The following is a 13,877-nucleotide window of genomic DNA, read 5'->3' as shown; positions in this document are numbered from 1 at the left end:
GAAGAGAATGGTGGCACGGAAGCCAGAGTGCATAGGAGGCAGAGACATAGCAGGGAGAGGGCAGAGAGAGACAGCACAGAGGGTAGAGAGATCACAGACAGAAGGAGGCAGAAAGTATGCACAGGGGACAAAGGTCCAGAGAGATGGGACAGAGAGGAAACAGGGGGTAAAGAAGAGACAGAGAAGAGAGAGAACAGAGGTAGATTGGTCACATCACAGAGGGCAAAGTGCAGGCCACAGAGTCGTATAGAGAGGATTTAGACGGAGGGCAAAGAGACGTGCCATGGGCGGGTAAAGAGAGGCAGAGGGGGTTGGACACAGAGGGATTCAAGAGTGTCAGTACTAAGAGCACTAGGGCTGGGTATCGCAGCCATGTTCCGGTATCGATTCGATTTAGATTCTTAGGGCTTTGAATCGATTGATCACGATTCAATTCAATTCGATTCCATTCATTCCGAATCGATTCAATCCGTTCCCTTCTTGGTGCAAGGATTTCCCCCAAAAGATGTTGTTGCCTATTTTTATATAAAAATGTCAAAGGTAGGGATGTGCATTTCAGCTCAAAACACTATTCGAAATTCGCTAGAAACTATTCGAATGTTATTTGAAATTCGAAAAAAAAAAAAAAAAAGATGTGCGTTTGCTGACTGAGGGACTCCCACCGTCATCCCTTGAAACATGTAGCCTAAATTCCGCCGACGTATCATAAAGAGTTCAAACTTATTTACAGTGGCCTTCCATCTACAGCACCAGGGGGGAGCAATAGCTAGAAAATGCTGTCGAGTGTACACCTCTGAACGTCCAGCAGCACGTTCACAGGAAGAGGTCTGTGCGTCCGTGACGAGAAATATGTATCATTCCCTTCCCCTCCTTCCATTCTCGTGGTAGGGCAAAGTAAACCCCACTGAACAGTTGTTCGCTAGTTGGGCTGCATTAGAACTAGTTAGCAATTGACATTGTTGACAGACAGTATCCCGATTCACACGGCTACAGAGGGGTGGCTTTTACAAAGTTTGTTTCACAAATCCGAAGCAACGCCATATGAAACGACCCCCAAATAGTTGCAGAGTACTCAGCTAGCTTACTTCGTTTGTTAGCTTATCATTATTAGCGTTTTAGAGATACCTGTATTGAAATAACCTGCCATTGTTGACACTGACGTTGGCTAACAGCTACAAGTAGCTTACCTTGCAGAAGTTTACGCTGGTCAAATCAGACGCAAATTGATGTGACATTATTCCCGAACAGTTACAGATGACAGTCCATGTTTAAAAAACCATCACCAATAGCAGATTTACAGTGTCAGCGCTTTATTTATGAATGCCCAATCAATGAACTGAAATGTACGAGATGCGTGGCTTCTCCCTGGCTGTGTGTGTCGTGTCGGCGGGGGGGCGGGACGCTTTCAGACACACTCGCCTACATGTTGGAAATGAATGAGCATCGTATCTAGACCTACCAGAGAAATTAGAATACAGGGGAGCTACTAGGTTAATTTAATGTAACCCTGCAGTACTTATCATTTGTCACTTAACACTGCAAGGGAGGCAAACACAGATTTTTTTTAACTGGCTGGATTTTTTTTATTCGACAGGACTATTCTAAATTCGAAAGGAAAACGAATATTCGAACCTTCGAATATTCGTGCACATCCCTAGTTAAAGGGCTGTGGCTTGACAGTGTTAACAGATTGCTAATTTGTAATAAGTAGGCCTAGGCCTAATTGACTAATACCTAATTGGTATTTTCCATAGACCTACATTAAACAAAAAGAACAAAAAGAAAAAGAACAAAAAAACTATTTTGTGCCCTGTGAATCGATTATGTGAATTTTAAATGATATCGATAGATTATCGATTAAATCGATTATTTTACCCAGCCCTAAAGAGCACAATAAAATATATCAAATAAAAAAATGGTCTCAATTAATCAATAATCAATTAATGTGTCAGCCCTGTCCTTAATGCATGGGTGCAGCTCATATGCCAATGGTAATGTATGGGCACTCCTCAGGTCTATGGAAGACCATTTGATGTTAGTGGAGGATATTGACTCAGTGGCTCAATGACTGGACAGCTTATCTGAGTTGGAGGAGGCAGAGACCTCAGTACTGATGTGGTTTCACCTCTGGTGTTGTGGAGTGCAATGTGTGTGTGTGTGTGTGTACTGCACCAATCTACCTTCGTTGACACCATCAAGGTGGGGCCCTCGCTCCATGTGGGGCAAAAATCCTGGACCCTGCATGGTTTGACCCCTTTTGCTGGGGTAGTTTTGTTGCTATTGGTAAAAGTAAAAGTGTAAAAACATTTCCTCACTGACAGGTTAGGGATTATTTTGGTTTGGGCACAGTTTAGCATTATTTAGCTGTTGTTAGGGTTAATATGAATGGAAGTCAATGGGAGGGCCCCAAAAAGATAGCAAGGTGAAGCTGTGTTTGTGTGTGTGTGTGTCTGTATCTGTGTCTGTGTCTGTCTGTGTGTGTGTGTGTGTGTGTGTGTGTGTGTGTGTGTGTGTGTGTGTGTGTGTGTGGAGAAGATGGAGAAGATCCCTTTTCATGTATGAAAAGTGCCATTTTCCCTGTCATAATGAAATTTGATGAAGAATTTGATGATGGTGGTAAATATTCATGAAAAAAGTAACATTTGTGAATGGGTAATCTGAATTCTGGAAAGAAACAACTAAAAATCTCACACAGTGTCGCTTTAAGGAGGTTCCCCATGCTAACTAACGTGTGTGTGTGTGTGTGTGTGTGTGTGTGTGTGTGTGTGTGTGTGTGTGTGTGTGTGTGTGTGTGTGTGTGTGTGTGTGTGTGTATGGTCACCTTTGATGTCGCGGTGTATCTTCCTCTCTGAGTGCAGGTAGTCCAAGCCTTTCAAGATCTCACGGATGATAGTGGAGATATAGGCTTCTTCTAAAGGACCAGGCTTCAGCTGGACAAACAGACACAGACACAGACACAGACACAGACACAGACACAGACACAGACACAGACACACACACACAGACACACACACAGACACACACACACACACACACACACACACACACACACACACACACACACACACACACACACACACACACACACACACACACACACACACACACACACACACACACACACACACACACACACACACTTCAATGTCACCAATGAAATGACTATTTACATAACAATAATACCACTATTAATCATCCCTTGATCCCTTGTTCAGATCCACAATATTAATCATCACTCACCAAGTCCAGGGCAGAGCCCCCACCCAGATACTCCATAATGATCCATAACTTCGTGCCCTGCAATGGAAAAATGCAGAGTTATAATCAAACACTCAGACACATAGCGTTAATGTCTTGAGATATGATCAGAAGTACTTGGTGACAAAGGGACTTTCACACTGCCTGTGGATATTTAATCGATGGGATCCACGCTATGATACCTACTGTATCTTACCACAGAAGGCTATAGTGGCGGGCACAGACATTTTGGCTTCTGGCTGCCTTAATAGGCTATTAAGGCTATGTGTAATATTGGGGCATCAATGTCACATGTGTTTGATTCTCAAGCATTTTGTGGAAATTTGTGGAAAATGGACCACAGTACATTGTGACAAGAAAAACTTCAACAACAAAAAAACTTTCAAAAAGGGCCTTTTTTTGTCCAGTAGGGGCAAGTGCTTCAGAACCACCTCGTCCCCATCTGTACATGCCTCTGGTATGTAAGCCTCCATTACCTTGAGATATGATCCAAAGTACTTGGTGACGAAGGGGCTGTCGCACTGGCTGAGGACGGTGATCTCCTGCTGGATGTCCTCGATCTCGTCCTCGGCCTCCTCCAGGTCGATGATCTTGATGGCCACCACCTCCTTGGTGCGGTTGTTGATGCCCTTGTAGACCTCGCCGAAGGAGCCCTTACCGATACGCTCCAGCTTGGTGAAGTACTCCTCCGGGTCCAGACGCGAGTTCTAGAGGAGGGAAACACGCACACATAACCATTTAAGTACTCTTCTGGGATGGATACACGCATGAATGTGCGTACACACACACACACACACACAGTTAAGTTCTTCACGTAAGCACGCACGCACACACACACTACAGTCCAGTGGAATCCTTACATTACGACCAATCCAAGCATCCACACACACAAGTTGTGGGTTTGTTCACCTGGAGTGCTCAATGTGCGGTGCATACTGTACAAAATAAATCTTTGTTTATAATGACTTTTGATCTCTTACACCCAAGAGGGAAGACAGGGAAACCCAAAACCTTTTGTCACAACTGAGTAAACCAACAAACATGCAAAAGACTTTACTTAAATTTACATGAAAATAAAACAAAATGTCAGATGCACTTCCATGAAGTACACAACAGCCTATTAGGAACTGGGCTGAGCAAACTTCAAATGTACTTCCTATCTATCTATCTAGATTAAGAACTGGGCTAATTGTGGTGTGTTAGGTTAATGAGTGAGGCGAAGGGATGTGATGAGATAGGCGTTGTTTCATTTTCAAAGTGAGGCGTCCCATCTCAGGGGGCCAAACAGGCTGACAAGACTCTTCCGCTTTGGCACATTTGTGAGCATGTTTAAACTTTGGACTACATGCACATGATTAACTGTTACTACCTATGAGGGGCGTGTACATTAGGGTTATAAAACCTTTCACAGGATATTTGTTCAGCAAAGTCACAAAAAGTACTATATACCAGGGGTGAAGAACCTTTTCCATTCGGAGGGCCACATCAAATTTTATAGTCCTCCAAGGGCTGTACTATGAACGCAAACCAGGACTTCCCCATGAACTTTAAGTCTATAATGAGGGCGGCCAGCTTTACAACAGACCCCTCACCAAGTCCCCTGAAAAATACAACTTAGTTGCATCGCAAATGTAATTTTTAAGATGGCGTTACAAAACATGTCATATTTCAATTGAAACTGCATAACACTAAAATTATAGAGAGCCGGATAAGACGGCCTTACAGGCTGTAAACGGCCCCTGAGCCATAGGTTCCCCACCCCTGCTGTATACCCACAGAAAGCACCTTTTCTTCCATGCAAACATATTCTTGTGATTATTTTCCTTGTTCTGAGACCTCTGATGACTCACATTTGCATTTGTGCCATAGAGGTAAGATTAGAAAGGCTATACGGCATAAGGACCTCTGCTGTCTGGACCCTCAAGGTGTTCAGCTTCATAATGAGTGAACACCTCAAACTGTGGGGACAAAATCACCCTACTACGGCCTTCCACATCCTCCATTACATGAATGTGAAGATGAGAGACCATCCCAAAAATTATGTTGGCGATTTCATGACACTATTTTTAGCAGCACTGTATGAAAACATCCTGAGTACAAAGACGACTTCATGAATAAAGCTCATTGTTGAGTCGTACTCAGCAACATCAAAGCCAGTCAGGTGTGGCCTATTCGGTCTGATGCTTTCAGATGGTTGCCATGGTAATCGACCAGCCAGGGGAGCACATGTGCTGCAGTCCATGGCTGCGGTAGAACTCCGCCCCAAAGCACGCATGGGCAACAGAAGTTAGCGCTCACAGTGGTCAACTCTACCATTCATAATATTCCACCTATCAGGGACACACACGCACACACAGGAGGAAGAGGAGTAGGAGGAGGAAGAGGAGGAGGTGGAGGTGGAAGAAGAGAGGGAGGAGGAGTGGGCAACTATGCCATACATGATCTTCCTATCAAGAGTGGCCAACAGTAGCCCTGCCGTGGCTCAAACGGTAGGACTGCACTGCTACATCGGGGACCCAGGTTCGATTCTGGCCCGAGGTCATTTCCGGATCTGTGCCCATCTCTCTCTCTCTCTCCCACCCGCTTCCTGTCACCTCTTACACTGTCCTGTCAAAAAAGGCAAAAAAAAAAAGCCCCTTGAAAAATGGAGTGTCGAACAGCAGTTATCTGGTGGTTACTAGGCAACAGGTGATGCAGGAAGAGCAATGGAAGGCCACACTTCACTTATGCTAATACAGAGGAGGAGGTGGAAGCCTCACACGCACACACCGTGGGCTGGCACCTCAAAAAGACACTTTTTGAGGTGCATGCACATCCCCTAACGCATAAGGAAAGGAAGAAATATCCACACACCACCACAAAAGCTCCCTTGCTGTGATTTATACCGTGACAAATGGCACAACGCATGGACCTGCAAGGTCTTCGAAGACCTTGCAGATCAAAACGTGCCATTTTTTCACATAATAAATCACAGCAAGGAAGCCTGTGGTGTGCGGATAGTTCTTCTTTTTCCTGGGCTGCTCGGGTGAGGTGGCTTCTCCTCCGACTCCAGCTTGCAATAGCGTGCAATTTGTAGAGCCAGAAATGCAACTAAAAAGCACTACATTGCCACTAAAAAGGCACACTAAGTTTGATTAAACTTCGGGCCCTGTCTGACTTCACATGAAATGACCCCAATGTATACAGTGTGATCCTAAGATTGACTTGGTGAAGGTTGAAGGAGAAGGTTAACGTCTGAAGAAGGGTTTTCACCCGAAACATTACGCAAAAAAAAGTGGGAGCAGAAAAATCCTGGTTGAAGCGGACTTTTCACATTTTTTTAGAGTAGAGGTATCCTAGGCTTGGCTATGCTATCCCGTGCTTGGCTATGTTTAAGTACCCTGATGGATTGGCAACTTTTACTGCCTCGTGTAAACAACAGTGCCATGTCCTCATTGTTGAAGCTGTAATCCTACATGGCTGGCTTTGTTAAGGTAGCATCTCCTCACTGGTGTGGTATAATCCTGTTGGCTGTGTTACAGCCAGATCTCCGCACTGTCACTGTATATTATGGTGTGTGCTTGGCTAATGCTACAATGGACTGTCATAATGGTACAATAGGGTTTTTCAACAGGGGCTCTACAGCCCCCGAGGGGGCATTTGGGAGTAATAGGGGGGCATTGAGAAGGAGACAGCTGGGGGTGGGCTCTATTTTATTTATTTAACACTAAGGGCGCATCGGCAGGACGAGAGGGCATTGGGAGACTTTTGATGAGGTCAAGGGGCGTCTGCTCAAAAAAGGTTTAGAAAGGTAGATGATGTAATGACAGTGTAATGATGTTAACTATGTTAAGGTGGCACATCCAAGCTGTATCGTATTATGTAATCCTGTGCCTCACAATGTGACAGTGAATTGTCGTCATTGTACATGGTATAATCCTGTGTTGGCTATGGCAAGGTAACGTGCCGTCCTTGGGTCCAAACTCCAGTCGCAAGACATCAAGTTTAATTCAGTATCTCTCAAAAGCACAATTTCAAAGGTCGTTTTGTCATTTGGTCATTATTTGCAGTTGGGATGCTGAATGGGGAAAAGTCCCTCAGAAGTTGTTGTGGCGAGGCTGACAGTGTGGAAAATATTATCCATCTATGGAGGAGGGGCATCAGGTGGAGGGCAGGAGTAAGGATAATAGAATGGACCCATTGTAGGTGTTGTAATCCATTGTTAGCAACCGTATGTAAAGGTGCCATCTCAAAGCTGAAGGCTGTCCCGCGTTGACTACTGCAACTCACTCATGACAGGTCTACCTGCTTGTGCGCTAAAGCCTCTGCAGATGATCCAGAATGCGGCGGCACGGTTGATATTCAATCAACCCAAAAGGACCCATGTTACTCCTCTATTTATTGAGTTGCACTGGTTACCGATCGCCGCCCGGATCAAGCACAAGGCATTGACCCTTGCCTACAAAACCATCACAGGAACGGCCCCAGCTTATCTGAAGGACCTACTAACGCCTTATGTTACTGGAAGAGAACTGCGCTCATCCAGCACAAGCCGTCTGGCTCTGCCATCCAGTCGCTCTAGGTACTCCCAGTCAAGATTGTTCTCCGTTGTGGTATCCAAGTGGTGGAACGGTCTCCCAGAGGCAGCAAGACTAAGCACATCTCTTGCAGCCTTCAAGAAACAACTAAAGACATTCCTCTTTCGAGAGAATCTACTAGACTAATGCTTGAACTGGCCTTGCCCCAGGGCAGACTCCTGACATGATGTTTAGTTTAGTTTAGTTTGTGTGTGTGTACTCGTTATTTACTCTTTGAAAAAAAAAAAAAAAACCTAACCCCTCTTTGCAACTGCACTTGTTGTTCTGTATATCTCCTGTGCACTTTGTATTTGCTTGTGATGTTGGCTTGATTATGTCCTCTTTTGAAAGTCGCTTTGGTTATAAAGCGTCTGCCATATGCAATGTAATGTAATGTAAATGTAATCAAGGCATGTCATCATTGGAGATGGTGAAAGCCTACGTCTGTTAGCCAGGGTATGTTTAAGGTGGCAGTCGAAATGGTGGAATCCATAATTCTGTAAGTAATGTTGATTGGATACCAACCTTTTCATGCCAACCAAAGTATTGTATGATTGTTGTCCTTAGGGGTGAAGGAAATGGAAATACAAGCACCAGACGCTGTGCATTGTAAACAGTAGCCAACTCATATTTTGGCGAGCTAATGCCATGCTCAGCCGTCACTTCCAGCAAGGGCACAGTGCATGCATAGTGCTCAATTTTTTCCACGACACTATGCACTTAAGACCTCAGTGCACTGACTGTCACTGCACTGACACAAGTGCGTGATTTGAGACATAGCCATGGACTCCTGGACTCCCTCACCTCTCGCTAACTAAGCCCTCCACACACGCATGCACGCACGCACGCACGCACGCACACATGCACGCGCGCGCGCGCACACACACACACACACACACACACACACTCACACACACACTGAGAGGCGACAGGGCAGGGGTGACAACAACTAGAGCAGAACACTGCAAACAGACTGAATTCAGACCCTTGGTTTTCTGTAGAAAACCACAGACAAGAGAGATCCAGACCCTTGGTTGTCTGCAGAACACTGCAGTGCACACACTCTGAATCCAGACCATGGACTCTCCGCAACGGGCCTCTCCAGTCCATCTCAAAGTTCACCGCAGCGGATAACACTAGAAGGCCAGAAGTCAAGAGGTTAACTGAGGAGGAGCATCTCTGGTCTCAAACACACAAACAACGGTCAAACACTTACAACTCTCACGGTCATCTTACAATCAAACAGCGAAGTCCATATCTCTTCTCAAACTCAAACTTACACACAAACACACAGTCGCACGCATGCGCACGCACGCACGCACGCACGCAAAAACAATGAGCAAACACCCTGAACAGGTGAATACAGTGGATGCATGCCCCAGGCTCCTCAGATAATATTTACTGAGAAGGTCAGAAGATGCCCTCTTGAAAATATTTACTGAGAAAAGAAGAGTAGCCGTAGCCTTGATAGTAATATTTGGGTGGTTGACATGACACCCTGTTTTTATGTAACATTAGTTAAAAACCTACCAAATTTATATTTTTCCTCTTGAAAACAAATGTAAATGAAAGAAGATGTGGTACATCATGTTTCATATTAGTCTTAGATCAGAAGAAACATTTTTGTTCAGATTTATGGAAAGGTTTATATGGCAAATGTCCTGTGGTGTGACTGTAACATTAGTACAACCTGTCCTGGAATATATGGGTGGTTGACGTTTAACGTCCAATTCCTGAACAAAATGATTGAAAAAATTGGGAAAAAAATAAAACACTTCGTGGTCTGTGGAATTTCGCCTTGTGGCCATTTTAATCCTTTTGTAAACATGACTGACATCTGAGCTCATGTTTGTGCAGAATATTAATCATTTTATTGTATCTTACAGAAATGTCACACCAATGATGTCACACCACAGGACACATTTTTCCAAAAATGGCAAAAATTAAGCAAAATTCCACGAACCACTGAGTGCTTTATTTTTTCACATTTTTTCAAACTTTTCCACCCATTTTTTCAGGAATTGGAATATGTTTCCTCCTTTAAGTGTGTTACGGCCTTAAACATCAACCACCCATTTACAGAGAAGAGTAACCCTAGAAACAGAAACACAATGACATGTGGCACAATAGTCAGTGAACAAAAAGGCACGTAGTGACAATGTTCCAACCCCATAGTGTGACCTGTGGAGCACCTATTAGGGAGCATACAGTACATGGGCCTTATGGAGCCTCTGTTACACTGCAATATTACATTATAATATATGCCACTTGGTTGACGCTTTTATCCAAAGCGATTTGACGTTTCTTAGGTACAGGGTAGGGCTGCACGATTATGGAAAAAATCATAATAACGATTATTTTGGTCAAAATCGTAATCACGATTATTAATCACGATTATTGATTTTTTGATGATTTTTTTGAAAATTATAACAAGATGAAATATAACCAAGAATTAATTGTAAACGGGATGAGCAAAATAAAATAAATTGTAATAATTATGTAAAGGCAATAGCATGAAACTTAGGTGGACAGTTTTCTGTCCAGAAACACCAGCCTGTCAGTATGTTCTGGCTTCAAGGACGCTCTCAAAGGTAGGTCACTATTGCCACGATGAAATCACGATTAAAATTTCGACTTCGATTTCACTAATTTATCACGATTTTCGATTATTTTCGATTAATTGTGCAGCCCTAGTACAGGGTATTGGTTACAGTCCCTGCAGCAATGTGGGCTTAGGTGTGGACTTCAGCCATGGATGGAGATGTAACAGACCACCCATATTCTTCCTACTAGTGCGGGATTCGAACCTGCAACCTTCCAATTGCATGAACATCTCCCTTACAATTAAGCTACCCTGGTGTCCTTAAACCGGGACTTATGAGTCCCATGCACAGGGTGTGTTCTCCTTCATTGCTGGCCTCAAAAGAAGTTACCATCTAGTCAGCCTGGGTATTCATTTGTTTTTTTATACTGATGACTTGATGACCAATGACAAGATGTCATGATCATGACACAATATGAAGTTGACAATGATGAAGATGATGGTAGTATGGTGAAGATGGCCAAATGTGATGATGATGATGATGATGATGATGATGATGATGATGATGATGACGACGATGACGATGATGATGATGAATTCTGAAACTAGCATGATGAGGAGAATGTCATGGTGAAGATGACATGCCATGGCAGAATCAAGGATGTGTTCTATTGCCTGAAGTAGCGTAAAGGTTTAAACCGCATGATGTCCATGTCACACCATGCAATAAATGAGTGCATGTATGACTATATTGCACCATTACGCACGCAGTCATTACTGACAGTAAACATGCAGTTATACAATAATCTGGCCCTGGCGGGAGATAACGCTACAAGATTACCTCACCATCCATCCATTCAGTTGCCACCCAGAGGAAATACCATGTATGTCAGCCATCAACTACCGCCTACTTGGCACCCTATAGCCTATATCGGAAGGCAATTAACTAGCTCTGAGCTTTGACATCCACTGAGGGCAGGGTGCCAGATGCGTGAGGAGGGGTCCGTAGTGCTAGTGCTACTCTACACATCATCATATGGCCCTGCGCTAAATTACGCAAAACGTTGACAGCAGCAGTCAAGCTGCTCTGTGGCATCCTGCCGATGCTGTTGTGGATAACGGTGCTGCAAACTACATAACAAACTTGCTTTTCCACAACCACACCTTGCCCTATTTGGTTGGTCAAGAGGTGGCGAACTGTCAACTTAGCAGGATATGAAAATGATTATTCGCTTTGAATACTATACTGTCTGCCTTACAAATGCGCCCTAATGGTCCATTGTGGAGACTGATTTGCATTGTAAACGAATGACACCACATTGTCAGGGTAGAAGACTCGCTGCTCATCATGCAGTCATTTACCAAATGACGAGGCTGTACCAATCCTAAATGTGATTGTCAAAACGTTACAGCTTATCCAAAATTTGACGTGATCCTGGCCGTGGATGTATTGCTACTAGCCAGGGTTAGCTAGCTGTATAATGTTAAGCCAGCCTCGGTTGGATCTCGGAGACAAACGTTATTGAACACGGAGGAGACAGGCGGATAAGCGCAGCGGATTACCTGGTTCCGAATCTCGCGGAGATGAGCCATGTCTGTCGGTCTGTCGGAGTTCGGGCAACAGGCGCCCTGAGCCGTGCAAATCCAGGCCCTGTCGTATCCCCCTGTCTGTCCAAATGCTCCTCTTCTCCTCTTTTTCGCAGTCTCGGTCGCTCGAAGACCCCCCCAAAAATAAACAGCTCTCCTCTGTCAGTCTCGACACCTCCTTTTCCCAAATATCCTCTACGATCACACGATGGCTTTCTCACGATATGAGTCCGTGGAAGAATAATCCATTCCTCGTTTCTTTGCACGGGCAAAATGTCAACGGCATTCCCAACTTTGGGCCCATGTAATTATTTTTTATGTACAGGGAGACTCTCCCATCTTAGCTTCTTTTCCATTGTGCTAGGGAAGAGGATGCCAACAGCGCGCATGTGCAGCCCACTCCTCAGTGCTAGATGCGCCTTGTGGGAGTTGTATTCGGATGTTGACTAGTCTTGTGCGTTTCTTTCCCCCTGTGAACTGTAAATCAGAATAAGCGGCTGACTACGGTTGTCTGATAGTGTAATCTAGTGTTATCTTGTGTCATTAGTCAGGCAATGTGTTTCCGGGTGTGGAACGTCAGATATGGACTACAGCCCTCTGTGCCAGATTAGGCTAAAATTAATGTCAGAACAGGGCCAATTCAAATAGGCCTAATAGGCATTTCTCTAATAGCAATGACAACCTAATAAACACCAGCAATACAACATTTGTGGTGATAAAATAATATAGGACAATGCTTTTTAAATCTTTTGACACATGGTGTTCAGTTTTTTGTTGTTTTTACCCCATACCCAAGATGACTTTATGAAGTAGTTGGGAATCTGTCTAAGCTCCCTCTCTCTCTGGTTCTCATTTTGCTCACGTTTCCCCCGTCACTTGAAGACTCTGTTGCTTTGTTGAGGGATAGGCTTGCTTGAAGATAAATAAACAAATCACAGAACGTTCCCATATTGTCCTCTATGGGGCAGCATTGAGCTGTTATGTAATAGTGAACAGCAGGGAAAATGGCAGCTCATATTGGCCCTTGAATAGCTCAGTCAGGATTGGGTTGGGGCCAAAAAAAGGCCCAGGCATTTTTGCATGCCCTCACCCCACCACCCCCCCCCCCCCCAACCCCCACCGCCCCAGCCCTGAATTGTGGGCCAGTCTTAAGTAAATCCAAAAAAATGTCAACAGCATCATGCCCTGACGACTGTCAGCGCAGGGAAGCCAACAGGGGGGGGGGGCTTTTAGATGACGTTATCGCAGGCCCAGCAAGAGCTGTCGCCCCCCCTGGGAAATCCCCTGTATGCCACCTTTCCAGTCCATGCCTAAGCACAGCCTCCCTTCCCTCCGTCTTTCCACTGGGTGATGTGTTGTGAAGATAGCTACAGGGGTTTCAGTCATTAAGTAGTCCACAGTTTGTTTGGTTTGTTCACTGTTGCTGACGTAGACACACAGGCCCCTGCAGTTCTGGGACTGACACACAGCTGTTAGCTCAGCTTCACTGGCATGGCAATACGTTGCCCTTAACCCTGTAACTGTTTATCAGTTCATTCATCCAATTGATGATTTTACTTAAGTCACTTGTCTGCCATTGATAAAAACTAGAAGGACAAAAGACCAACAAAGGTCGGCGCCTGCGCCTGCACTTAACACCTGTGTATTGCTTAGTGCGTGCACTCCCAAAAAGTAGTAATCACTCAAGATAATAGAAAAAAAGGAGGCGCACACAAGGCTTGTATGAAAAAGTGTTTAAAGCTGAAATTTAACAACTGAAGTCTGAGGTTTAACTGGAGAAACAGAGGTTTCGGAGCTAGTCCATTCTCAATCTCCAGTAGCAATGATGATGATGATGATTCCTGAAGTGGATAATGACACACAATGCAACTTTGATTCATAACGCCCCCACCCCACCCCCACCCCACCCCCCCCTCTCTCTCATTCCCAAGGTA

General features: G+C 44.5%; 1 protein-coding gene across 1 annotated transcript in view; it reads right to left on the bottom strand.

Annotated features, from left to right (window-relative positions):
• The window catches only part of stk25a (serine/threonine kinase 25a), a 28,593-nt gene extending 16,262 nt beyond the window's left edge, over positions 1 to 12,331 (bottom strand). Inside the window, exons 1-4 of the mRNA XM_063202008.1 lie at positions 11,920 to 12,331; positions 3,735 to 3,965; positions 3,241 to 3,297; positions 2,822 to 2,930 (exon numbers count right to left, since the gene is read on the bottom strand). Of these exons, the coding sequence (XP_063058078.1) occupies positions 2,822 to 2,930; positions 3,241 to 3,297; positions 3,735 to 3,965; positions 11,920 to 11,949 (427 nt within the window). The 5' untranslated portion in view covers positions 11,950 to 12,331. The remainder of the gene's footprint in view (positions 1 to 2,821; positions 2,931 to 3,240; positions 3,298 to 3,734; positions 3,966 to 11,919) is intronic.
• Positions 12,332 to 13,877: the final 1,546 nt, after the last annotated feature.

The sequence above is a fragment of the Engraulis encrasicolus genome, chromosome 6 (genome assembly GCF_034702125.1).
Source record: "Engraulis encrasicolus isolate BLACKSEA-1 chromosome 6, IST_EnEncr_1.0, whole genome shotgun sequence".
Classification (NCBI taxonomy): domain Eukaryota; kingdom Metazoa; phylum Chordata; class Actinopteri; order Clupeiformes; family Engraulidae; genus Engraulis; species Engraulis encrasicolus.
Note: the sequence above shows the minus strand (reverse complement) of the source record. Positions and strands in the feature narration are given on the sequence as shown.